Source organism: Panthera pardus, unplaced genomic scaffold, assembly GCF_024362965.1.
Source record: "Panthera pardus isolate Hobbes unplaced genomic scaffold, ASM2436296v1 HiC_scaffold_17, whole genome shotgun sequence".
In the NCBI taxonomy this organism is placed as follows: domain Eukaryota; kingdom Metazoa; phylum Chordata; class Mammalia; order Carnivora; family Felidae; genus Panthera; species Panthera pardus.
Genome location: NW_026526732.1, coordinates 64,745,542 through 64,773,427, shown reverse-complemented (window position 1 = coordinate 64,773,427; position 27,886 = coordinate 64,745,542). Strand labels below are relative to the sequence as shown.

The 27,886-nt window shown below is 35.2% G+C and overlaps 1 protein-coding gene and 1 long non-coding RNA gene across 4 annotated transcripts in view; one reads left to right on the top strand and one right to left on the bottom strand.

The window, feature by feature from the left end:
- The window catches only part of LOC109263437 (uncharacterized), a 78,773-nt gene extending 70,842 nt beyond the window's left edge, over positions 1–7,931 (bottom strand). For 2 of the 3 annotated variants that reach the window (XR_008422950.1, XR_002078210.2), the window contains exons 1-2: positions 7,575–7,931; positions 7,334–7,459 (exon numbers count right to left, since the gene is read on the bottom strand). This is a non-coding gene — a long non-coding RNA (uncharacterized LOC109263437). Of the gene's footprint in view, positions 1–3,890; positions 5,530–7,333; positions 7,460–7,574 lie in introns of those variants that run through there. The other variant, XR_002078209.2, reaches the window with a different exon arrangement.
- Positions 7,932–8,102: 171 nt separating this feature from the next.
- The window catches only part of UFL1 (UFM1 specific ligase 1), a 33,221-nt gene continuing 13,437 nt past the window's right edge, over positions 8,103–27,886 (top strand). The window contains exons 1-10 of the mRNA XM_019442887.2: positions 8,103–8,192; positions 9,447–9,592; positions 10,664–10,692; positions 11,560–11,657; positions 12,360–12,474; positions 14,047–14,177; positions 20,798–20,856; positions 22,902–23,048; positions 24,373–24,548; positions 25,745–25,924. Of these exons, the coding sequence (XP_019298432.2) occupies positions 8,116–8,192; positions 9,447–9,592; positions 10,664–10,692; positions 11,560–11,657; positions 12,360–12,474; positions 14,047–14,177; positions 20,798–20,856; positions 22,902–23,048; positions 24,373–24,548; positions 25,745–25,924 (1,158 nt within the window). The 5' untranslated portion in view covers positions 8,103–8,115. The remainder of the gene's footprint in view (positions 8,193–9,446; positions 9,593–10,663; positions 10,693–11,559; positions 11,658–12,359; positions 12,475–14,046; positions 14,178–20,797; positions 20,857–22,901; positions 23,049–24,372; positions 24,549–25,744; positions 25,925–27,886) is intronic.

Below are 27,886 nucleotides of genomic sequence, written 5' to 3'. Positions count from 1 at the left end.
TCTCAGAAGTATGGCCTTGCTCTGGAATGGGGAATATATTTCATAGTAAGTGCCAACTTTAATATATTGTTAGCAGTGGCTGGAACATTGTTTGAGAAGGATTCTGAGGCATTTCCAGGCTTAGCAAGACAAATGCTATAATTGATTAGTGGTCTACTCTAGGTCCTAAAAGGAAGAGTGTTAGCTTATGTGCTGTGTATTTGCTGACCAAATGAAATCAATTGGAATTGCTATGGTCAAACAGATATAAGGAAGACATTAAGTGTTTAATCCATGTAAAAATTACACAGGGATATAGTTACTATGATGATTAATAACAGATATCAGCAATAGTATTTGTCTCATAAACACAGTCAATCTGCTTAAAACATGAGCACAGATTTTAAGATTCAAAGAAACAAATCAATTTAAGAGAACACAAGAATTGCCGTAAAGATTTGTAATAACATACACTGTGCATCTATATATCTGAAGACATTTTTACCAACTACTCTTGATTGGAGTACCTTTAGGAGCTTGACCAGAACTTACTTTCTGAAACAATCTCAGAATGGAATTTAAAAGGGTGAATATTAGGTATACCAGCTGTGGCTCTTCACAACTTCCAGATGTTATCACTGCTGCTACTATAAAGTCTTCAATCTCTTTACAACATATATCTTGTTGGTGTAACTAATAATTAATACATGGAGGAAGAAGAGGAGGAGGAGAAAATTGAGAGAGGAGAAGGAGCAAGAGATAAAGAAGAAAGATATCAGACAGAGAAAGACACATCCTATGTTATTTCACATACATGTGGAATCTAAAATAAAACAAACTCATAGATATAGACAACACATTCGTCATTTGCCAGAGGTTAGGTGTTAGATGTGGGTGAAGTAGGTGAAAGTGGTGAAAAGGTACCAAGAAGAAGAAGAAAGACACAAATCATTTCTGGAGATTTGAGCCAGTGTGACTTTTTGTTTGGAGGAAACACAGATACTATACATTTCTTTAGAATGTGTCCCTATGACTATTAACTCTACATACCATTCTACACACCAGTACCTTAGCAGTGATACAAACTGCCAATATAGTCCTTTACATCATATTTTGTTGATAAAATAGAAGAATTTTAGCTTCTTTGAGAACAACGTCCAAGCACTGACAAGAACACTAACTTGTTCCTTTCCAAATTGGACTTTTTGTCATTTTGCCTGGCAGTTATACTGTGGAGAAGTGTACTCAGCAAAGCAACTGATGCCTGGAGCTAATACGTCTGGCTCTAAATACAGCACTGTGAAGAAATGGCGGGAGAGGGGGGGAACAAAACCAGAAAAGACTAATATAGAATTTGTTCCCTTGGAAACAAAAGACTACTTAGTGTTTTTGGGAATAAATATATATATTTGCAGAACAAGTTTCACAAAAATGTGGCTCTAAAATGAAATTCTGACAATATAGTCACAACACTAGTGAGGAGTAAGGGGAGCATAAATAGATAAGTAATTTTATAGTTTATAAAGTACATGCATTTGACTCCATAGGTCAGACTACAAAGGTTATGTACCAATGATAAAGTGATGTGAAGCAGAAGGGATGCCAGTTATTGCTTTACTGATAAAGATGAAGGGTCACAATGAACAAAAACTTGCTCCCCCATCCAACAAAACCTACAAATATCAAAAAAGAATTTTAAATCTCATTTTGGAAGGAGAAGAAAAAGAAAAATATAGGAAAGCAAAAAAATATTCTAAAATAAGTTATTAAATAGCTTTGTAGGATTTTGATAAAGAAAATGGTGATTATTATGGAACAGCAAAAGTTCTTTAAGAGTAAGTCTTGAAAAGTTTTTTCCAAGACTGATAAATTTCAATTCTGGAATTCCATAAACAAGTTGGCATTCCACCATCTTCCCCTAAACAAAAGGGGAAATATGGTATTTAAGACAATCATATTCAAAGGTATGTGTTAACTCTATAAAACTAATGAATCAGACTTTCAGATGTCCCTAAAGTTCCCTCTAGCTCTAAAATTTTTTGAATCTAGAATCCTAACATACCAGTGTCACCAACTTATCACAGACTATATCCTTGTTTCTCTCTTAATCAATTTTGCTATTAACTAGAATAAAAAAACTTAATTATATTTTAAAAACTTATAGATGGCAGGTGATGGCAGAAATAACAATGTTGCAGGACATTTAATTTTGGAAATAATTTCAACTAGTTAGAACAGTTTGCTCTTCTTGGTACACCCATGGTAAAAGACTGGCATATAGTAGATCTCAAATACTATTTGTTGAAATAATAAATGAATGAATGGGTCAAAGCTAACAAGGTGAAATTTATCAAATTAAATTTAATTTTTTCAGATACAGAGTTGACTAAACCTAGTTTGATAGCAATTTAGATACAGTTCATTACCAGCTCAATTTAAGCCAAGAGTCCAATTAACAGAAGTATAATATCTAGGGAAATTAATCTGTCATCTGCTCTATTCAGACTGTGTGTAAAATACTAAATTCCTCTGGGCATCACTTTCAAAAGCTAATACTGGCGAACTAGAGTTCAATAAGAGAAGATGGCCAGGATATCTAGAGGTCTGGAAATTCTTTCAGGAGATCTAATGAAGGATCTTAGATGCTAAACTTAGAGAAAGAAAACAAGAGGGACATACTGAATATCTGAGAGTGGTCATGGGAAAGATATATTAGAGTCATTCTGTTGACTCTAGGAAAGAATACGGAAGTTACAAAGAAATAGATCTTGCTTTAGTATAGGGAAGGAATTTCTGTTAAATCTGTCCCAAAATGAATTAACCTACTTTGCAAAGAAGGGAATACTTCATCACTTCAAGTGGTCACACAAAAAGTACATAATCTGCCAGGGCCTTGCAGAGAAATTATTACTGTGGGTGGATACTAGCATGAATGATCTGAAGAGGCTTTCCTGCCCTAATACGCTGTGATTCTATGGTCCCTGCGTAATTGCTGCCTACCTCTTGAACATTATTGTAATCTCTCTTTTCACTGACTTATCTTCTATTCATTTAATACTTGATCAGTTCTTTGTTCTTGCTCCCATTATTCACATTTGTTCCTGAGGTATCCTACAATCTAACTTCCATTGCTATCATAGCAGGAAAAAAAAAATCCCCTCTTAAAAGTCATAACCTCTTTGCTTTAATAGTCAATGGGTTTGCATTTATTTTCATTCTCTTTGACCCCGTAGAGGTATTGTTAACTATTCCACCCTCTATACCTTCTTTGCTTCCCTTATTTCTAGTTCTTCAATTTCATCTTCTTTTTTCTGACCTTTTGGCTTTTCTTTCACCCATAAATCATAGTAGCTTCCAAGGGTATTGATGCTTTCTATGTATAAGATTGAACTGCCATCTTTGATGGTGGTATCAAGGTGCTTGTTAAATCCCTAACTACAATAAGGTAATATCAGTGACAATATTAACACAATGTCTTTGTAATTTCTCTGCAATGACTTGGTTAAGAATACACATTTTGCAGTTGCTTGGGTTTATTTTCCTAGTTGAGTTGGAAAAAGTACTTCACATTTTATTGTTTTATTTTCTAGTAAACAAAGAAAAAGTCTTCAAATTTTATTAAAAGTATGGTTTACCTTGGAGGAATTTTACAGGATCACATCTCATATCATCAAAGAAACCATCAATCCATATTACAAATGTTAGAATATTTGATTAGCCTTTGAATTTAAAATGAATCTGAGGATGGTTTCTCAATCATGTACCTAGTGTAGCATCCGTACACAATCATGTACCTAGTGTAGTGAAGGACCATGAGTCCTTCCCACATAATATACGTGTCAAAAATTTGACGTAAGTCTGTAGACACAAGCTGTTAGAAAGGTTTTTTTAGAGAAATGAAGCTTTATTTTCCAAGTCTACATACAGTTTGTTCTTAAGAGGAATCTCTCATCTCTTATTCAGTAGCCACTTGTACTGTTTACCATTATCCTATTCATACATTAGATTACTTAAAGCTCCTCTACTCTTTATCATGATGTTAGCCAACATTGAAATAGTCCCCTTTCATTCTTATTCCCCACTCAAAATAACTGACACTGCAGTTAAGGTATAGTTGTTAGGTGCAGATAGTTGTTTTGAGTCTCATGATTTCAGAGTGAACAAATGTGTGCCTTTATCAAAGATTGAAACCAGGACTGTCCAATAGAGCTCTTGTTGAAGATGAAAATGGTTTTCTATACTGTTCCATAAGATAGCCATGAGCCACATATGGCTATTGCACATTTGAAAAGTGGCTATTGTGAATGAAGGACTAACTTTTATATTTTATTTAAAGTTTTAAACTGTTTTTTAAGGGCAGTTTTAGGTTCATAAGAAAATTGCAAGGAAGGTATAAAGATGTCCCCTAGATTCTCTGCACCCACACATATGTAGCCTCTCCACTATCAAAATCCCCTCACCAAAGTGGAACATTTGTTATAAATGATGAACTTACATTAATGCATCATAATAACTCAAAGTTAATTGTTTACATTAGGGCTCACTCTTGGTGTCCTACATCCTATTGGGGTGGACAAATGTATGATAACAACACACATCCATCATTGTAATATCATAGTGTTTTCCCTGCCCTAAAAATCCTCCAGGCTCTGCCTATTCATCCCTCCACCTTCCCCAACCCCTGACAATCAATGGTCTTTTTACTGTCTTTATAGTCTTGCCTTTTCATAATGTCATATAGTTGGAATCACACAGTATGTAGCCTTTTCAGATTGGCTTCTTTTATTTAGCAGTATGCACCTAAGGTTCCTCCATGTCTTTTCAGGACTTGATAGCCCATTTCATTTTAGTGCTGAATAATATTCCATTGCCTGGATGTATCATAGTTCATTTATCCATTCACCTACTGAAGGAAATCTTAGCTGCTTCCAAGTTTTGGCAATTATGAATAATGATGCCTTAAATACCTGTGTGTAGGTTTTTATGTGGACATAAGTTTTCAACTTCTTTGGATAAATACTAAGGAGTGCAAGTGTTCAATTGTAGAGTAAGAGTATTTTTATATTTTGTAAGAAAGCACCAAACTTTCAAAGTGGTTGTACCTTTTTGCATTCCCACTAGCAACAAATATGAGTTCCTATTGCTTCACATCCTCATCAGCATTTGGTATTGTCAATATTCCATATTTTGGTCATTCTGATAGTTGTGTAGTGATATCTTATTTCAATTTGTGTTTCTTTGATGACATGATACAGAGCATCCTTTTATAGGTGGCTCTGCCATCTATACATCTTCTTTGGTGAGATGCCTGTTAAGGTCTTTGGCCCATTTTTTAATTGGGCTCCTTGTTTTCTTACTTTTGAGTTTTAAGACTTCTTCGTATATTTTGATAGCAGTCCTTTATCAGAAATGTCTTTTGTAAAGATTTTCTCCCAGTTTATATCTTGTCTTCCATTCTCTTGACTTTGACTTTAGCAGAGCAGTTCTTAATTTTAATCAAGTCCAGCTTATCAGTTCTTGCTTTCATGCTTTGTGCCTTTGGTATTGTATCTGTAAAGTCAGTGATATATCCAAAGTCATCTAAATTTTCTCCTGTCATCTCTATGGGCTTTATAGTAGCATTTTACTTTTAGATCTATGATCCAAATGTAATTTTCTTTTTGAGAGAGAGAGTGCAAACACAAGCAGGGGAGAGGAGCAGAGGGAGAGAGATAGGATTTCAAGCAGGCTCTGTGCTCAGTGCAGAGCCTGATGCGGGGCTCAATCCCATGACCCTCAGATCATGACCTGAGCTGAAATCACAAGTTGGACAGTCAACCCACTGAGCCACGCAGGCACCCCACTCCAAATGTAATTTTTATGAAGGCTTTAAGTTTTGCATCTATAGTCATTTGTGTGTGTGTGTGTGTGTGTGTGTGACTATCCAATTATTCCAGTAACATTTGTCAAAAAGATTGTATTTTCTCCATTGTATTTCTTTTGTTCCTTTCTCAAAAATTAATTGACTATATTTATATTGGTCTATCTCTGGACTCTCTATTCTATTCCATTGATGTATTTGTCTATTCTTTGACAAATACCACATTATCTTGATTAGTGTAGTTTCATAGTAAGTCTTAAAGTCCAGTAATGTCAGTCCTCCAACTTTGTTCTTCCATATTGTGCTGGCTATTCTGGCTATTTTACTTCTTTATATAAACTTCACAATAAGACTGTTAATATCCACCCAACAATTTGTTGGGAAATTGATTGGGATTGTATTGAATCATAGATCAAGTTGAAGAGAACTGACATCTTGAAAATATAAGATTTCCTGGAGTTTTCCTATCCATGAACATGGAATACCTTTCCATTTATTTAGTTCTTCTTTGATTTCATTCATCAAAGTTTGTCATTTTCTTCATATAGATCTTGTACATATTTTGCTAAATTTATGCCTAAGTATTTCATTTTTGGGGGTGCCAATGTAATTTTGGGCATGCTAGTTGTATTGTGTTTTCAATTTCAAATTCCACTTGTTCATTGTTGGTATAATTTTATTTAATTTTAATTAACTTTACTTTAAATAGCTTCATCTTGCTAGTGGCTACCATTTTAGTCTAGGATCTAAAAAATACAATCAGTAATTATTCCTTTTTTTAGGAATTATTGCTTTTTAGGAATAAATGTAAATGTTATTACTATACCAAAGTAAAATGCTGCACCAAAACAGTTACACTGACTTGTTCATTTAACCTATACGGAGTATACCAGGGTACTATGTACCCGATGTCATACTAATGCTAAGGAGCACCGAGGAGCTCAGACTTAGAGACGTAGTAAGTAAAAATTGCAATGTAGTTTTGCTTGCTATTAGAGACAATAATAGCATTTAGCTACTAGACACCATATATATAATTCCTACAATAATTGTAGGAATTTAAAAAAAGGCTTCATTGAAGAGTTTTATTTAATCTGGGACATCATGGAAAAATAAGTTACAAAATAAATGGGGGCATGGTGCAGTGAGGAATAGGACAGGCATTCCAGAAAACATACTGAAAGGGTTTGGTGTGTCTAGGCCACAATCCACATGTGGTGTGCAGCAGCTGATGCTGCCAAAAAGTAGACTCCAGGCTGACAGAGTCCTATATAGTAAGTAACAAGTTTGGATGCCAAGTGATCACATGGTATGCTATATTTTCCCTATTGTTCTACTTTTTATGGTTTATATTAAGTACTAAAAAAAATCTGCTTCATTAGACTTATAAGTTGTTTATGGCAAGATCATATCTGCCTTACCAACCAATGTAATCCATGGTATCTGACAGAGAATGAGTACTTCAGAGTAAATTACTTCAGAGTAAATACCCACCTTTTACTGATTTCAATGCAGAGTAAAGCAAAATAAAGGTGCCCTTTGCTTCCTCCGTTTCATCGGTAGCTATATATGCATATTATCATATGGTCCTATTTCATTACTTGATAGAGCCAATATTCCCTATAGGAGAAACGGGAAAGAATGACATTCTAAATCTAGAATAACAGGAAAGCAATTCCCAATCTTTAACGGTACCCAAATTAGTCATCTTTGTGCAAAAAAATAGAGTACCTACCTTCAGTACTGTCTCCCATTTGTCACCCAAAAGGTACAATTGCTCTGTGTCCATATAAAAATTAACATAATTCACTACGGACTGCTCCTTAATAGCCAGCGAAGAAGAGATACTAATCGCAGGCACAGGCACATCTCCTCCCCTTTCCTCCCCCAAAAACAAATGAAGGGCACAAGAAAAATAAAAGTAGTTAATTTGATCAACACTGCTCTTAAACACTACTGACAATACAAAAACCTAAAGTAACACTTTACTAACTTGAGCCCCCCTGCATCCCGCCTGCCATATTCCAGGAACCTAGCCACCTGGCTCCCAAACAAGGCCCTTCCGCCTCACAACAAGCAGGACGCTCCCCGCCACGTGAGGTGGGCGGGGCTGAGGCTGTTCCGGCCCGTCCCTGCCGGAGCGGGGCGCGCGCGTTCGGTATCTGCGTCGGGGGAGGAGTCTCTTGTCCCTCCGCGCGGCCCGTTCCGCCTCGGCTCCCGCTTCCTTTAGGCTGACGTGTCGGCAGTTCTTCGGAACCTCTGCGAGTAGGGCCGGGATGGCGGACGCCTGGGAGGAGATCAGGCGGTTGGCGGCTGACTTTCAGCGGGCGCAGTTCGCCGAGGCCACACAGAGGTGCCTGACCCTCCCTTTTCGTTGCAGAATCCAAAATAGCCCCTGGGTAGTCACGCCGAGATCTGAGGCCGCAGATCCCTGGCTCTGGACCCCGCACCTTCCCAGGCCGTGTCACCGATTTCGCCCTCACCTTCCTCCCCGAGCCTGGATTGCAGTTCCAAGTATAGTTCCCAGCTTTGAAACCCGAAAGCTACTACGCCCCGGACCATCCCCCGCCCCCAGCCATGCCCCAGCCAAGTGCTGCCGCGCCCCGCCCTCTTGATGGCTGAAGCTGTTGATTTCTCACTGTCTTAAGAGTGTCCCTCAGATCCTTATTTACCCAACCCCCTATGGCATCATTGATTAGTATGCACTTCCTGACCTAGAATAAGCTGGAAGGGAGAGGCAACAACAAAATGCAGTACTTTGTAAATGCCGTGTTGACCCTTTAAACATTTTGCCTTTTTTGTCCACCAGGAGAGTGTGCCAGGCCAGACCCATGGTCCCATCCGTCATTTTTAAGAACTCCCGGACACTGACATTTCTTGCAAACCCACCAACCTTGGCGGGATTGTGTCCTGGGCACCCTAACTCTGCTTTTTAATATTACAGAACACATAAACAATGTTGATAGAATCCTTTTTTATCCATTGACTATCTCTTACTTCGATGTTTTTGTTCCCAATGGGGCTTGAAGACCTTAATCCCTTAATACTGTATTTTGTAGTACTGAGGACAAACTAGGGCACATACTTAAGAGCTTGGATAACAGTTGTAGTCATGGTTTTCCTAGGCCATATCCCCTGCCTACAGACCAATAGTAGTAGGCAATTATACACTTAAAGAAAATTCCGGTTTGTTTGGTTTTGGTTTTTTTACTGAACTTAAACTGGGAATTGAAGTAAAAGTAGGGCTACCTAATTTATATGTGCTACCTAAATTATATGTGCTAACTTTTCTATTCAGATTTGAAGGGTACAAGCAGGCCTGTAGGAGAGAGCAGACTTGAAATTCTGTAATAGAATGGTTTGTACCAGTTAGGTACATGATTTAAGTTTATGTAAACCTGCTTACTCCCAAGAGGTGTGTGTGCGTGTGTGTGTGTGTGTGTTTTAACACATTGAATCAGTATGGTTATACTAATCAAAGGTACAGATTTTGTAATGTAAATCTTAGTGACTCTTTACCCAAACTTTTTTTAAAAGTTCATAAATTGTTAAGTTTGTTAAGCACCAAATGTATCAAGTTCATTTTAAAACTTCTTGTTTTCCTCAGGTTGTCAGAGCGGAACTGCATTGAGATTGTGAATAAATTGATTGCTCAGAAACAGCTAGATGTAGTTCACACACTTGATGGGAAGGAATATATTACTCCAGCCCAAATTAGTAAAGAAATGAGAGATGAGCTACATGTCCGAGGAGGTAAGTAATTCCTTAGTTTTTTTTCTTCTGGTTATTTGGAAGAGGGAAAAAACTTATAAAACATAACTAATAAATTATTTGAAGGATGTGGGACACTCTTCTCAATTGTTAATATGGAAATCAGCGTTAATGTTTTTAATAGCTTCAGGTAAAGATGATCATATAATTTAAATGAAGTCAAATATCGTCACTTTACAAAATAGCATCTTTTATTATTTTGAGTTATGTGTTCTGTGTGTGAATTAATCAACTGTTCCTATTCACAGTTCATGAATTTATTGCATGACGCAGGGGAGGGTACTTAGCTGTCTATTATCAGGTGGTAATTATGAAATGAGAACAGAGATTTTGAAGGATTATAAATTGTTGAAAATCAGAGCCATACTGCCACTTTTTTAAAAAAAAACTTACCTTTAAGTATTTGCAGATTAGGAAACGATATGGTGCTATACCTGTATATCATGGGAAATGCAATTATAAGCATATGAAAAAATTTTTTTTTCTTTTTTTTAATTTGAACTACTGAGCAAATTTGAACACTTTGATTAAAATATAAGCAACTATGAAAACAGCTCTTCATTAGATGTTATCAGATATACCCTTGGTGTTGGTTCATCTTCCTCCATATTGCTAAGAAAATATTAGCTATAATTTGGAATACTTGACAGACTTCTTTTGCCAATACATGGAAATCTACTCATTCCAAAAATTTTTTAAATGAGTTCATCTGAATTTAATTGTCAGTATCACTTTGGTACAATAGATAAATTCTGCCAGGGAAGTCCATCTTAAATCCATAGATCTGGCCAAATTGTGTATCAATCAATTGATGTTCGTTATTGGCCTAATGTGACAAATGAAACTTCAAAAATAAATTATTGCCTGTGCCTTCAGCCATGAGGATGTATTCAGCTAATGGTTTGCATTTGAAAACGGTAATTATTGTAGCTTTATGTGCTTTCAAGAAGGGGGCCTTCAACTGTCCAAGATGTAAATCTATTGAAATTTACAGTTTTTGTCTGGTGTATACTTACACATGAATTAAAGTCAATGAATGTCTTTTCTTTAAAGGTCGAGTAAACATTGTTGATCTACAACAGGTACATTTTTAATTTATAAATTTTTTTCCTTTCTCAATTTTTTGATACTATGACTTAAGAATTCACTAATACTGGTATCTTATTTTGTGTATCTGTGAAGAAATAGTTTTATATCCCACACTAATATATTTAATTAATAAGTTCTGACATATTGAATTGATTTAATAAGTTCTTCTTTCTTAGTTATTTGCTTATTCTTTACCGAGTAAACTCATAGTTAAGATTTTTCATTGTAACAGGGTTTAAGTATTTAGGGAGAAAAATAATGTTCATGTTTACTTTAGTATATGGAAGGAGTAAAGAAATATTTTAAAAAGAAGAAGATATTTTTATAAAATATAAGAGCACATGTCATCAACAAGTTACACTATATCCAAGAAGCTGGAAAATCTTGTGCAAATCCTGCCTATTGTATGACAGTACAGTTTCTTAATGCAAACTTTGCTAACAAGTGAAAATGTAGTTGTTCAGAAATGAAAGTAAATAAGCAAAAACCTCTCATTTTTATTTGACTGAGACTTTTGACAGTATTTCAAATTAATTTGAAATTCATCTAAGAGAAAGTAAGTTTTTAAAAAGATAGGTTGGGGCACTTGGGTGGCTCTGTCGATTCTTGGTTTCAGCTCAGGTCATGACCTCACCAATCATGGGTTCGAGCCCCACGTCAGGCTCTGTGCAGACAGTGCAGAGCCTGCTTGGAATTCTCTCTCTCCCTCTCTTTGCCCCTATCCCCCTCACACTATCTCTTAAAATAAATAAACTAAAAAAATAAAAATAAAAGTCATAGAAAAAAATGTTCTAATATATAGTTTCAAACTTAAGAAACAATATGAACTTATCACTAATAGAATTTTATTTTTTTTCCAGGTAATTAATGTGGATCTGACTCATATTGAAAGTAGAATTGGTGACATTGTAAAATCAGAAAAGCATGTTCAGCTAGTTCTGGGACAACTGATAGATGAGTAAGTACAATATTTAGGAGCACTTTTTTATGTTTCTTTTTTTTTTTTTTTTTTTTCCATAGTGTTTAAATTTAGAACAATTGTGACCAGTTTGGCATTTTATTTAGAACTCAAGTGCTGATTTTCATTTTTAGGATCATTATATTTAAATTGTAAGTGCTTGGGGCACCAGGGTGGCTCAGTCGGTTAAGCGTCCCACTCTTCATTTTTGGCTCAGGTCACAATATCAAGGTCATGAATTTGAGCCTTGCCTCAGCTCCGTGCTGAGCATGGAACCTGCTTAAGATTCTCTCTCTGCCTCTCCCTCTATCCCTCTCCCACTCACTTTCTTTCTCTTTCTCAAAGAAAAAAAAGTAAGTGCTTAATTGTATGGAGTACTTGGGAATAATAAAAACTTTGATTTTTTTTCTATTAAAGCAGCATAAACATAATTCTTACAATCTTTACTCTATGATCTTAATTCCGAAAGCAGATTTGTTCCAAAAATATTAATGAAAAATGCAGAATTTACATAGTTAAAAAAAGCCCAGCATTTATCATTTGGTTAACCTTACATTAATTACATTGATAAGAAAAATAATTTTCAGAATATGAATAATGACTTATGTTTACCTAAACATACCCTATTCATTATTTTGTGAGCATACCTTATTGCACATAAAAGAGGAAAATAATTGTAATTTTTTTTTCTTTAACTATTAGCAACTATTTGGATCGGTTAGCAGAAGAGGTAAATGATAAATTGCAAGAAAGTGGTCAGGTCACCATATCAGAACTATGTAAGACCTATGATCTTCCTGGAAACTTTCTGACACAGGTACTTTTTCTTAAGAGCTTAGTGTCTTTTCAGGTAAATAAAGAATTTTAATTGGAAGAAAAAAACTAGACTTTTGTAGCATTAACTTTTTGCAAGTGTTTATTGATGTAGTTGTATATTTTGGGGATGCTTCCAATACATTGATGGCTCTGATGAGACAGACCATTTAGAAATGATTATTTCTTTGTTCTTAAAATAGTTTGCCATTTTAGAATTATAGACATTCATTTTGTATACTGGAAAGTGCATGTGCTTTGGAGTTAAACAGACTTTGATTTTATTCTGCTTATGCCACTGTTTAGTTATTCAATGTTAGGAAAATTATTTCACCTCTTTTGTACTTGAATTTCCATATCTTTAAAATGGGAATAATTGTCCTTTTCATAGACTTCAATAAGGTTATATATATGGTGTATCAGTGAGATGTCTGGCACAATGGAGGTACTCAATAAATGATGGTTTTGTTTTGTATTTACTGGAATAAATAAGGGAAAAGCCAAATCTCTTTTTAGGTATATATCTCTTTAAGAAAATCCAACTTACAAAAATTTACCAAACCATAATTGCATGAGATTAATTTATAATACAAACATATTTACTAACCTATTTTAAGAGAGTGACTTCCTATAATTGCATCTAAAATACAATTTGAATACAGATCTGTTTTACAGAGCATATCAGGAGCCTAAGTTCTATTTTAAGTGAGCATATATATATGTTGATCACAGAAAGTCAAAAAATAAATTTTTAGAACACTGTTTAAAGATATCAGAACAGCCCCAAATGATTTCATATAAAACTGTGCTGTTGACACATTTTGGAAATACATATGGTTTCTTAACATTTTTCAGTTCTAGTTTTTCTGAATATTACAGGCAGTATTCTAAAAAGTCATTAAGAAATGGTTTGAAATGCATTTTTTTATACCAGAAAACTATCAGCCAGGCTGCCTTGAGTAGTTTTAACTTATCTTGGGATGTGAAATATGTCCAGACTTATTTCAGATGTACCTGACCCCAGTCATAATGTAGCTATGGAGAAATACTCTCTTGGGGTTACCAGGAAATCATGTCTGCTAGTATAGATCTCTGGGCACAAGTAACTTACTGATAATTGCGTCCAAGAAGGTAACTTTTTAGTTATTACGTTTCCCTAGGTTTCAGCATCTTGGAATAACATTTATTTTACTCAGTGTTTGAAGCTCCAGATAGAGTCTTCAAGACCCATGTATATGTCTTACTGTCTATGTTTCAGGCTGCCTATATCTAGAAAAATTGGTTAATCATTCAATTTTATTTTACATTAGAAAAAGCCCTTCTTACCATGTAGCTAAGCCTTTTAACATATCTATTTGACTCATTCGGTTCTTTGCCCGGCTGTGAGATTTTGAAGTTTCCTAGATCCTAAATCTTCATTGTAGCTTATACATCCTATAAATTTGTGCTTGTTGAAATTTCTCAATCATGTGGTTAATACAACAACAGCATGCATTGTACCTTTAATAAGGCTATACAAATGTATATTTAGAATTTTGTTCTTTCAAATTAATAAAAATTCGCATTTTACCCTCAGGCACTAACACAGCGACTAGGTAAAATTATTAATGGACACATTGATCTTGATAACAGAGGAGTAATATTTACTGAAGCTTTTGTAGCTCGACATAAAGCACGCATCCGTGGACTGTTCAGTGCTATTACCCGGTAAGCCTGTTTTAAAGTATGTGTATTTTGGGGCACCCGGGTGGCTTAGTTGGTTTAAGCATCCAAGTTTTGACTTCAGCTCAGATCATGATCTCATGGTTCATGAGTTTGAGCCCCACGGTGGGCTCTGTGCTGACAGCATGGAACCTGCTTCGGATTCTCTCTCTCTCTCTCTCTCTCTCTCTCTCTCTCTCTCTCTCTCTGCCCCTTCCCTGCTCATGTTCTCTTTTTCAAAGTAAATAATAATAATAATAAATTATGTATATTTTTATATTTCATTGATCATGGTTTGCTTTTTCTGTTCTATCAGGTTTTTTTCTTTTCTTTTTTCTTTTTCTTTTTTTTTTTTTTTATTAAAATTTCATTCAGGACTCTAGGATTTTAGACATATAGAAGGGTAGGTAGCTTCTGGGAGTGAAGATTCCAGAGCCCCAGAATGTAGCCAAACTCTCTTCAACCCACATCTCCTCCCACTCCCTACCTTAATCATCCTCATGACCCCAGATGCAGGTCTGCAGAATACCCAAATCAGTATATAGACTCATCCTGGGATAAGGAAAGAGCTTGCGGTTTAAAGTAAGAAGTCCTCATTCTATTGCATAATAACCATGTGAGCTGCAGCAGATAAGTCAGTCACATAAGTAAGTCCTTCGAGCCTCAGATGGGGCTAGATGATTTTAGAACCCTTTTTACTAAATATTTAACATTCTACAATTCAAATGAATAACAGTGTTAATTTCAAAATCACTTTAACTTTTCTAAAGTGAGAATTTCTGAAATGTTTGGAGCCTGAGTGACACTCTAATATAGAATTAAGAAAACCTACATTCTTAATTATCTCCTCTCTCCGGTGTCATTAACTTTACCTCAGTGGTTTTTGGATCCCATCAGTATTTAAGTATGTCCAGATTTCTCCCATTTTAAAACAGTCAAACCTCTCTCAACCCCATATTCTACTCCATCTACCATCTTGTTTTGTTTGTTTCCATAAAGTGAACCTTCTCAAGAGTTGATGTCTACATTTACTATCTCGATTTTCTTCTGTCACTTCTCAACTCGTCCATCTGGCTTCTACCAACTTACAAAGCAATAATGTCAATGTCGTGAACTCTAGTGGATACTTTCTGCCCTTGTTTTACTTGACTTTGCAGCACCATTTAATTCCAGTTACCTCTTCCTTCTTTCTTTCTTGAAATGTTGTCATTCCTTTTGTTGTTGTTGTTTTAATACTGCACTTTACTGCTTTCTTCTTACTCCTTTGGTTGTGCCTTATATGGCACGTTTTTCTGTCTCTTTCAAAACCCTTTAAAGTTTTGTTTCAGGCCATGTTTTCTTCTTAGTCCATTACTGTCTTCCTAGGTGACTTTACCTTTCTGTTTTTAAGTTATTTATTTATTTTGAGAGAGAGAGAGAGAGAGAGAGAGAGAATCTGTGTGTGGGAGGGGCAGAGAGAAAGGGAGAGACAGAATCCCAAGCAGGCTCTGCACTATCAGAGTAGCATTGGGCTTGAACTCACTAGCCATGAGATCATGACCTGAGTCAAAATCAAGAGTTGGATGCTTAACCTACTGAGCCACCCAGGTGCCCTACCTTTCTTTTAAATTTCAGACTTCTATTACCCACCCTACATCTGTATTGAAATATTTTAGAAGTCCCTCTAATTCAGCATATTTAAAATAACTTACTATCACTGAGCTACCCCACCCCACACCACCTGAATGTATTCTTCCACTTTTGTTTCCATTTTACTAGTAAATGTTATTATCAGTTGGTTTTCCCACAATCCTGGGAGTCCTCCTTTACATCATCCTTTTTTCATCGCCCCCTTTTTCAGAACACAAAGGTTTTTGAATTCTGTATTCTAAATATTTATATACTTTCCCTATTTATGACCATTCCCCCCACTTTAGTCCATTTTTTAACTGGACTATTTTAGTAGCTTTCTAATCAGTCTCCCTTCTTCTCTCATTACCTTCCAGCACATTTTTTGTTACATGGCAGTCACAGTGATTTATTTTTGTCATTCAGCAAATCACAGCATTTTTTGAGTACTTAATACATTTAAGGCACTGGTATAAAAGACTAGGTTAGAGGACAGAGCTTGCAATTTAATGCAACCATTTTTTTTTTTTTAAATCATCTCACAATTACAGAAAAGTTACAAGAGAACCTTTTTTTTCTGTCCTGTTTGACAGGAAGTTCCTGACAGAGTGTCCCAACACCACAAATACTCTAATCTGTGTGTCCTAAAATAAGGGCATTGTCCTGTACAATCGCATAACTGTAATACAAACATCAAAATATTGATATTGGTACATTACTACCATCCACTCCTTGGATCTCATTCATATTTTACCAGTTTTCCGATAATAGCCTTTATAGTGAAGGATCCAGTTCAGAATCACACATTGCATTTGATTGTCATGTCTCCTTAGTCACCTTCAATCTGGAACACTTACTTGGTCTTTTTTTTTAACTTTGGTGACCTTGACAATTTGAAGACCACAGGCCACTTATTTTGTAAAATGTTCAGTTTTGTTTGCTATTTTTTCATTCTGATATTCAGGTTATGCATCTTTGACAGGAGTATAACTGAAGTAATTGTGTGTTCTTGTCATTGAATCCTATCAGGTGGTAAACAGTCTAGATTTTGTAGTTACTGATGATGTACATTATAACTTCTTAATAAGCAGATATCTGTTAGGCTTTTCATAAAAATACTTGTTTTTCCCTTATAATTAAGTATTTTTGGGGAGGGCAGTTTGAGATCATGTAAGTTATCCTCTTTTTTATCAAACTTTCAGTTTATTTCTATAAATCACTATGGACTCCTGGCTCCCTGTTTTATTCATTGGATTAAAATTTATAATTATCATTACTTAGATATTTTTTAATGGGCTCTGATTTAGCTATTGGCCCATGCTTCAGGCTGCACTCTGTGTCCTTTAATATGTCTCCATCATTCTTGGAGCATTTCTTTCTGGTACAACAAAAAGTTCTAGGCTCAGTTCATATTTTCCTTGTCCCATCCCTGGAATCAGCCATTTCCCCAAAGAACCCTAGGTCTTTTTAGTGTAGTATTTACAGACCAAGATCTGGACACTAAATTGCTTATTGCTGTTTGTTTGTTACTACTCCCAAGCCCTCTCAGCAGACAAGTTAAGGGATGCACATGCACATGTGTATACACCCCTCTCTATATCTATATGTTTATCAAAAACCATGAGTTCACACTGATACTCCCAGTTCCCTTCCAAACCTCCATTAGTTTTGTTCTAGTTGTCTCCTTTTCCATATTTGCAACTCCCTTCTTTGACCATGAAAAATGTAGCTCCCATTATTCTTAATATACAGTCGATCCTTGAACAATGCAGACATTAGGGGCATCTACCCCCCACCCACATTGCAGTTGAAAATCTGCAAATAACTTTTGACCCCCCCCCCAAAGCTTAACTATTAACAGCCTACTGTTTACCAGAAACCGTACCAATGCAATGACAAATAGTTGAGTAATGCATCTTTTGTATGTTTTATGTATTATATACCATATTCTTATGGTGAAGTAAGCTAGAGAAAACAAAATATTAAGAAAATCATAAGAGAAAATACACTTATAGTACTGTCATATATATGTGTGTGTGTGTGTGTGTATATAAAATCACGTATAAGATGGACCCATGCAGATCAAATCCACATTGTTCAAGGGTCAGATATGTTTACTTATTTAATTAATTCCCCTTTATGTGATTGAGCTCCCACTGCTGCTACACCTCTCTTCCTTATGTGGATGCTCTCCTTTCTCCATACAGGCTATGACAGCTTGCACCAAATCACCCTCCTAACACAAGAAACTGGTAACAGTAGTTGTTTCTGGGAAAAGAACTGGGTAGCTGAGTGATAAAAATGGAGGGGGCTTCAGTTTTGTAACTTTTGTGCTCTTTATATATATTACTTGGTCAGAAAATTAAAAAATTAAAAATATAGGGACACCTGGGTAGCTCAGTTGGTTAAGCGTCTGACTCTTGATTTCAGCTCAGGGTCATGACCTTGTGATTTGTGAGATCAAGACCCACGCTGGGGGAGGGGGCTATGCTGACAACACAGAGCCTCCTTGGGATGCATTCTCTCTTTCTCTCTCTCTCTCTCTCTCCCTCTCCCTCTCCCTCTCTCCCCCCCCCCGCCCCTCCCCTGCTTGTGTGCATGTGCATGCTCTCTTTCTCTCTCAAATAAATAACTAAACATTTTTAAAAATACTAAAATTATATTTTCTTATTGACAAACATTTATCTTTTTTCTTTGGCTAAGTATTGTGGTGAGTGTAGTTATCATCAGGTTCAGCAAATAATATTTTTTCTGACTCGTACTAGCCCTGAGTTTCTCTGTGTAGAGGCATTATCAAACCATGAGAGAAAAATAAATTCTGAGCCTTAAAAGATGTTGCTAGGCTCTGTGGCTTCCAGATAGTTCCACTTAAGGTACCATATTGTCATATTTGTCTCCCAAATATAAGGAACTACCCCACTTTCCTGGTCTAACTTCAGAGAAAACATCTCCATCTCTGATTTAAAAAAGGTTTTTGTTGTTGTTATAGATAGCCAGAAAGAAGAGTAGGAAATAATTATAAGAGCGAGATATGTAGGTATACCAAACTACATTGTATTCCAAATTGAAATAGAAATTCAACAGCTAAGTTTTAGTGTACAAAAAAAAGCTAGCAATTATGTGAAATTTGATTAAACATTTACTGAACACCCACAATATGTTATGAGCCCAGAAATTTTAAGATAAAGTCCTTCCAGGAGCCCTCTACATTTTTGTAGGGATGTGTTCAGGTGGAAGGGAACAGAAGACACACAAAAAAACAAAACATGAGAAAGTTGTAATGATTATAAACAGAGGAGAGCAAACTTCACTGAGCACCTAAATGGACCTAATTGGCTTAGGGATTCTAGATAATTTAGCTGAAAAAGTAGGGTAAAGCAATTTAATGAAAAACAAATTAGCCTACATAAGAATTTGGTAAAAATAATGATTTAGTCAAAAACTCCCAAACATAGGGGTTTTAAATATCAATTCAATATTCAGACAAATGTTTTTGCTCTCCCAGTTTGTCATAGAGAAAATTTATAACATCTTGAATAATCAACAATAGATGATTGAGTTACTTGGAATAACTTAAAAGTCTCTTAATTATATGCATAAAAATAAAAACATAGACTAAACCCAAACCAGAACACAGGCATAATTGACTTAAACAGGGAAAATATATAAAGTCAGAAAAAGAAAGTCTAGGTCATTTTCTTTATATTTTCCCTTATTTAAAAGGTAATTACTATAAAAGAAAAGGACTCACAGGGACCTACCCAAAAGAAATGAACAGATATGTCCACACAAAGACATGAACACAAACGTTCATAGTGGCATTATTCATAATAGCCCCAAACTGGAAATAATCCAAATGTCCATCAACTGATGGATGGATAAACAAAATGTGGTATCTCCATACAGTGGAATGCTACTCATCATTAAAAAGGAATGAATACTGATTCATGCTCCATAATGTACAAACCTCAAAACCATGCTCAGTGAAAGAAACCAGACATAAAAGACCACATATAGATTCCATCTATGTGAAATTTCTACAAAGGCAAATTTTTAGAGGCCAAAAGCAGATCAGTTTCTCTAAGACTAGGGGTGAAAGCAGGAATTAACTACAGATATCTATAATGAAACTTTTTGGGTGATGGAAACATTTTAAGACTCGAGAACTATTAGTGATTGTTCCTCAACTTTATAAATTTCTTAAAATGATTTAATTGTGTAAAATTGATGGGATTTATGATACATAAATTATACCTCATTAAATGTTTTTTTTTCTTTAAAAAGACATATGTAGTCATTATAGAAAATAGTGACAAGCAAAAAGGATCATTTTAAGTGGATCCCTCCTAGTCATCCACCTAATCTAGGAGTATTTCATTCCAAATTCCTTTCATTACTCCTAATCTAGGAGTATTTCATCCAAATTCATTCCAAATTCATTTTTCTTCAAAAGCAGAATCCTGTAACATTCACTTGACTATTCCCAGGTGGGGAAAGAGCCTCCCAGAGAGAAAGAATAGAATGAAGAAAACAAAGTAAAGGCAGATCAAGTATCACTAAATCAGAGGTGGAAAGTTGGTAAGAAAGTAAATTGATCCTGAATTATGGAGACAGATCAGTTCCCCCTGGAACTTCAGTAGTGTAATTCTGATTAAGGATGTAAAATGTGGTGTTATTTTTGTCTTTCACATTAATCGGGGTGCCTGGGTGGCTCAGTTGGCTAAGCGTCTGACTTCAGCTTAGGTCATGATTTCATGGTTCATGAGTTCAAGCCCTGCGTCAGGCTCGGTGCTGACAGCTTGGAAACTGAAGCCTGCTTTGGATTCTGTGTCTCCCTCTCTCTCTGCCTCTCCCCTGCTCATCCTCTTGTCTCTCTCTCTCAAAAATAAATAAACATTAAAAAAAATTTATATTAATTGGTGTTATTCATAAACTCGTTATCCTAGTTATTTTTTTAATTCATAAATATGTGTAACTGTATAATGAGTAAGAAGTTCTTTTTCTTTCTTTTCTTAAAGGCCTACAGCAGTGAATTCTCTCATTTCAAAATATGGATTTCAAGAGCAGCTGCTTTACTGTGAGTTTACTTTAAATTATATGTCACTTAATTAGCTGCTTATTAGACTATTATTGTAAAACTTACTGATTTTTCATATTTTTACTTCCACTAATGTTAAAACTTACATAACTGAAATATTTCTAGTTGAAATATACCAATTTTCATGTACATATCTATCTGTTATATCCATCAAACATTTAGTGTTGGCTTACCTCCAGAGGAGTAGAATGAGAAAAAAAAAGTGTGTGTGTGTGTAGAATACTGCTACGCATATACATTCATAGAGATTTAAAATTGTAGGATTAAGAATAATTTTCACTTTGTTTCTTACAGATTTTTACTATATTTTCTAACATGAAAGTAAATAATATTTGTCTAAAAAATTTTTATAGAGGTGCCAGGCTGCCTTAGTCATTAGAACATGTGACTCTTGATCTCAGGGTCATGAGTTCAAGCCCCACATTGGGCATAGAACTTACCAAAAAATGAATGAATGAATGAATGAATGAATTATTTTTAAAATAAAAAGTAAACAATTTTTACAAAGATAATAATACCAATAAAAATATATTTTTAGCATTCAGACAGCATTGTAATATCTCCAAAATAGTCTTGGTTCATTACCTGTATTATTTGTGTGTTTGTGAAGCTCTTATCAGAAGGGGTGTTTTTAAACCTTTGCTGGAATAATTTTTAAAAACAATGACATAATCTTTCAGCTCAGATATCTGTGCAAATAGAAGAATTAAAATGAAGAATGGAAAAGAAATTCATGTATAAAACCAAAACACAATTTTCATTCACTATGTTTTTCAGCATATGGAGTTAAATATTTTAAGAGAAATTTAAAATGTAACATATATTGGAATCTACTAATTGGAGATTGGTGGGGTTTCATTATCATGTATAGTTCTTCAAATAATTGATAACTTGCTGACTTTGGTCTTTAACACACATTTGTGTTGTATAGTCACAGAATTTAAAATTATGTGTGCAGTCTGTTGAAAAATCTACTTTTCTAATGTACCCTAATTTACTCAGCATTGCAGTCCTGAAATTCATATGTAAACTAATTTTTATTTCTGGGAAAGGCTAATTTTCATAAACATTTCTTTGCCAGACATCTTTTGACTGTGCTTGCTGATTCACTTAGAAGTAACTCCTTATCTGCTTGTTTTTTTTCAGGGGATTTTGATATTTTAACAACATGTTTAGTTAAATATTCTCGTTTAAATAAAAAGCATCTATTTTATGTTAATGGCAGTGCTATCCAGTTCTCAGACTGGCATCAGTCCTTTGATGATGATGATTGATGACAGTGGTGTTTGTGATGATACTTAGTTGACATTTACTGAGTAGTTATTATATGCCAGCTACTGTTCTAAACACTTAATTTGAATACAATAACTCCATGAGCCTGTTATTATATCCCTGTTTCATGGCTGAGAAAATTGAGGCATAACTAAATGACTTGCATGGTTTTTGTCAGTAAGTGACAGAGTTGAGGTTTAGACTTAGGGTGTTTAGATCCAGATTGATCCTCTTAACCATGGCATTATACTTCTACATGTGTTGCTTCAATTTAAACAGTCGAAATGTAATAATTTATAAAAATTGTCATGACTTTATTTCACACAGTTTATTCTAATGTGATCCATGTATCCTGAGTTTTCTAAATATGAGAAAATTAAACTTAGTAACACCAGTGATTGCATATTAATTATTCTCAAAGCATTTAGTCATCCACTTTCAAACATATTATAAGATAAATAATAGCATGATTTTTCCCCAAAATTACTCTAACTAAAAAATTCAACGTTAGTATTAACTAGTTCAAGTTCAGCACCTTTAGCTAGCTGCCAGAATGTCCTGAATTTATGACCTCAGTATATTCTTGTAAATGGCAGGAAAGTTTTGTCTAAAATATAATGTCTTCATTTATGCAATTTAAACTTTAAGTTGCTTTTTTTTTAAGGTAAGAGTAACTAACTTGTGAAATAGTATTTTACTTTTTGACATTTATACCTGCTCTGATTTATTTCTATTTGTTTGGTTTTGTTAAGCTGTGCTTGAGGAACTTGTTAATAGTGGACGTTTACGAGGTACTGTGGTTGGTGGGAGACAGGATAAGGCGGTGTTTGTTCCTGACATTTACTCCAGAACACAGAGTACTTGGGTGGATTCCTTTTTCAGGCAGAATGGCTATCTAGGTAACTGTTTCTTTTTTCCTTTGAAACTAAAACTAATACTACACACATTCTTAGTATTGTATTAGTCCTGGGAGTACACACTTTACTGTTTCCAGCAAATTATAAAGTTTTTCTTTGAATATAAAAGTAGTCACACACAGGTTTTTGTTGATTTTGGAATTGAGTTTAATTTCATAGTTATTGAACAGTTATAACATAGAAAGGCCAAAAGCTTCTATTGATTGCTCCCAATGTTCCAGTGATATAATACTGTTACAACTTCAAATATATTTTATGAAGTTGCCCAGTTGTTTAATTACATAATCTTGGCTATCAGCTTGGCTTATTGGCTATCAACTTTACAGTGTTCATTTTTATTAGACATCCACTCCTTCAGAAAACCTGAAATTATTCTTAATTCTGTTTCTAGGGTTCTGTCATTTGGATAAAGTAGATTGAATTTAGTCATTAAAACAGTTAGCAAATATATATACACACACATATTACACACACTCATACACACACACACACATACATAAATATGTAGCTCACTTATATATAGATAGATGTTGCTCAGTTAGTTTGATCAGTTTCATAGTCCAACTCAAATCATGTAAGAGTTCAGTTCCTTTCTCAGTGATAAACCTATAAGACATTAATGTTCAAGCGATTTAAATGTATGCTAGAATACTAGGCTGCACTTATGTTTTCTTGGCTTTCTGTAATGTACTTTTGTTTCTTCAACCATGAACTTGGGTTAGAACTTCGTTATAATTAATTTACTGAAATATGATTATTTGGGGATAAAGAGAACAGTAGCTATCTCCAATAACTTTAATGGCTGTAAACTGAAGTCTTTTTTTTTTTTAACTTTTGTTTTATGTGCTAAATCCCTTACTAGTTTAGAATAGAGAATTACTTTGTCCTAAATTGTCTGATTCCTTTAGTTAGTGTAATAAGCAAAATAAATTGCTTTTTTGTTTCTTTACTTAAATTATTACATTTCTCTTAAGCCCCATTTCTACTTTATTGCTCTGTAGTTCTCATGTTTCCTTTTGACCCCTCAGTTGGAGAGGGAGTGACATAGCTGGGATGGAGGAAGTATTTGAACTAATTTTTCTACAGATATGTTTAGTAATAAAAATTTGGGAAGGTAGCCTAACCAGGGAATAGACTGTGGTACATTTCTATGCTTTATTCTTTAAAAAAAGAAAAATAGAATATAGTGCATTCACAAAGAATAGGTGTTGGAAGAACTTAATTCGTTCTAAGATTTCTAAAAGGTGTGAATGACAGTTATATTCCAATGAATTCTTTTCTAATTCTATTTGTGATTTATATCTAGAATTTGATGCTTTGTCCAGACTTGGAATCCCAGATGCTGTGAGCTACATAAAGAAAAGATACAAGACTACACAACTCTTGTTTTTGAAAGCAGCTTGTGTTGGTCAAGGACTTGTAGATCAAGTGGAAGCATCAGTAGAGGAAGCCATCAGCTCTGGAACATGGGTTGATATTGCAGTACGTTTTATCATTTTCTTGTTAATTTTTCTTTAAACCAGGGACAACTGATATTCACTAGTATGTGGCCATTTTAAGTATTAGGATACATAAAAGTAGTCTTGGCTTTATAGCCAAATTCTAGCAATCATTGTTATAGCAAAAACTACCTCAATCTTGCTTAAAGACTTTATAGCTTTTGAGGTAGAATGACCTTTTATATATGGATAGACAACATCCAGAATTCCATAAATCTCAAAACAAACAAGCAAACAATATGACACTCATATCAGTCTTGCCATACAGAAATTGTTGAGATTTCTCACAGTCTTATCTAAGCATTTACAGCTTTACTGGCACCAGGCATTAATGTAGCATTTGTTGTATCTTTTATCCATTCATTAACCTTTGCTCATGTATTAACATGAGCTGCTTTAGCCCTGATACTCTTTTACTTCAGTGTTTAGTATTGACCTGCCTTTATTATGCCGAAAAGATAAGAGTGGGTGAAGAGAAAGAAATGAGGCCAATCCATTATTTACTCGTCAGCGCCCAGATTCTCTTACAAAGCAGAAAATTCCTTGTTTTGAATATACAAGTTTCCAAAGATTCCAGATATAAGTGTTCGTTTATTCATTCAAAAGATTTTAGTAAGTACTATTTATGTACCAGAAACCATTTTACCTGCTGGGAATGTGGTGTCCAGAAAAGTTTCCTAGAGGGAGATAGTTAATGAAAATGATAATTTTAGACCATCAAAGAGCTAAGAAGAAACCTGTTTTGGAGGTAAAGGTATCAGGACTTGATGGTGAATTGTTTGTGGGTTTATGAGAGGAGCTGAGTGTGACATGAAAGTTTGGGGCCTGATCACCTGAGTGGAGAACAGTACCATTAATTGAGAGGGGGAGATGATGGAGAAAGGTGGATAGGAGCTGGGAGTCTAAGGGTGGCAGCTGCAATCAGTGTTGTTCTGGATATGTGACATTTCAGATGCCTATTAGACCTATGAGCGGAGAGGTTAGGGAAGTTGTAGGACATAGACCTCCAGAGCTCAGAGGGATGATGAAAGCAGAAATATAATTTGGGAGGTTATCAGCATAGAGATGGTTCTGAAGGCCACTGGACTTGAAGTCACCTAGGGAGAGCATATATGTAACAAATGGTTTATATGTATGATATTATATTTATATTTGTTTTCATTCTTTTTCTTACTCTAGCCTCTGTTACCCAGTTCTTTATCAGTTGAAGATGCTGCAATGTTGCTTCAACAGGTGATGAGAGCATTCAGCAAGCAGGCTTCAGCTGTAGTCTTTAGCGACACTGTTGTAGTCAGCGAAAAATTCATAAATAGCTGCGCAGAACTGTTCAGTGAACTGATGCACCAAAAAGCTGAAAAGGTATGCCAGATTTCCTTTTCCCTGCTAATCTTAATGGTACTTTCACATTAGACTCATCTGACATCTTCTGAAAAATGGGGTAAGCAGTATATACCCAGGAATGAACACTGTTCATTTCCCTTTAATGTATTACTCCTTTGTATCTCTTCTCCTCGATTTGTTTTCCCCTTCTTCATTCCCATCAGGACATGTATGTTGGAACTTAGGGAGCTGATTTTATAAATTGAAATCATCTAAATCATACACTTCACAATTAAGTCACCTAAGGGTATTGATTCAACGTTACAATCCACAAAAATGTTATCTGTGGATTAAATGCGCAAGTATACAGTGTATCCATCAATCACTACACTATATATTTACTAAATCTAGCAGAGCCTTATTAATTTTACCTATTCAGGATGCACAAATGGGGTAACTTACTGAGGAAAGAAATTGTTGCTATCAAAATTGATTAGTTCTTCAGAGCAAGTGCTGTCAAGAAGCAGAGGTCCTGCCAGGTCTGCTTTAACGAATATTCAGGTCGTGTTTCTAGTTAGCAATACCATCAACTTATAAAGCCTGCTCACGGACAGGTAGAACAAGCCCATTTATCTTAGACTGTTAATAGATTCATGAGAGCTTATTAAATATATAAATAATTTGTATTCATCTGTATTCCTTTTAAGCTCTTTAATAGTTTTAATTTTTTTAAATATTTATTTATTTTTGCGAGAGAGAGAGAGAGAGAATGAGTGGGGGAGGGCAGAGAGAGAGGGAGACACAGAATCCAAAGCAGGCTGCAGGCTCTGCGCTGTCAGCACAGAGCCCAACGTGGGGCTCGAACTCACAAACCGTGAGATCATAACCTGAGCCGAAGTCGGACACTTAACCAACTGAGCCACCCAGGCACCCCAGTAGTTGTAAAAAACGATAATTTTCTATGACTTGCCCGCTACTAAAGCAGCATTGAAGAGTAAAAGTACATAGGATTGACAACAGTAAACCTGAATTCCAATCTCAACTTGTTTACTCTCTGTTTGACTTTGGACAAATAGACCTTCTGCTTCCATATCTTCAAAAAAAAGGATGATGGTGGTTCATTTCTTAAAGATAAATGTAAATAAAGGAGGGATGTATACAAAATTTCTGGTATATATTAGCTACCGGTTGCTAGATGGCTACATTATTATTTATGATCTTTTATTAAAATAAAAACAGGGTCATCAGTTTTTCTTTCTTCCTGCTCCTCCCTCCAACTACAAAAATAACTTCAGGAAAAGAAGGTGATTCTGTTGTTTGAACTGTAACATCCTAAACATTTTTCTTCAGGAAACCAAAAGGGAAATACCATTTTTCACATGAAAATAAATGTACTTTTGTCGCTACAAATTTAGAGCCCTGTCCCATAATGAAAAACAGTTTCTGAACTTGGAAATAAATAGTTCATTATTCTGAACATATTTTTTAAAAAAGCAGAGGTAAAGAATGAGTCCAGAGGAAAAAACAGTTTAAATGACTAAATGTGCAACTCATACATGGTCATTATGTTAGGGTTGGGAGTGTAGATTTTGTTAATCTTTGTAGTAAACTTAGGTATCCAAGTGGCATTGGAGTTGGGAAACTCAAAAAGAAAAAGAGCAAGGGCCACCTATGAAGCATTGGTTAAAAAAAATAAAAAAGCGGGGCGCCTGGGTAGCTCAGTCAGTTGAGTGTCTGACTTCGGCTCAGGTCATGATCTCACAGTTTGTGGGTTTGAGCCCCGCATCAGGCTCTGTGCTGATAGCCTGGACTGCTTCGGATTCTGTGTCTCCTTCTCTCTCTGCCCCTCCCCCACTCACGCTTTGTCTCACTCTGTTTCTCAAAAATAAATAAATGTAAAAAAAAATTTTTTTTAAATAAATAAAAATAAAAAAGCCAAATCGGCTGAACAAGCCAAATTGCATCTGATGTTACGAGATCAATTCTTCAGTGACCAGATAG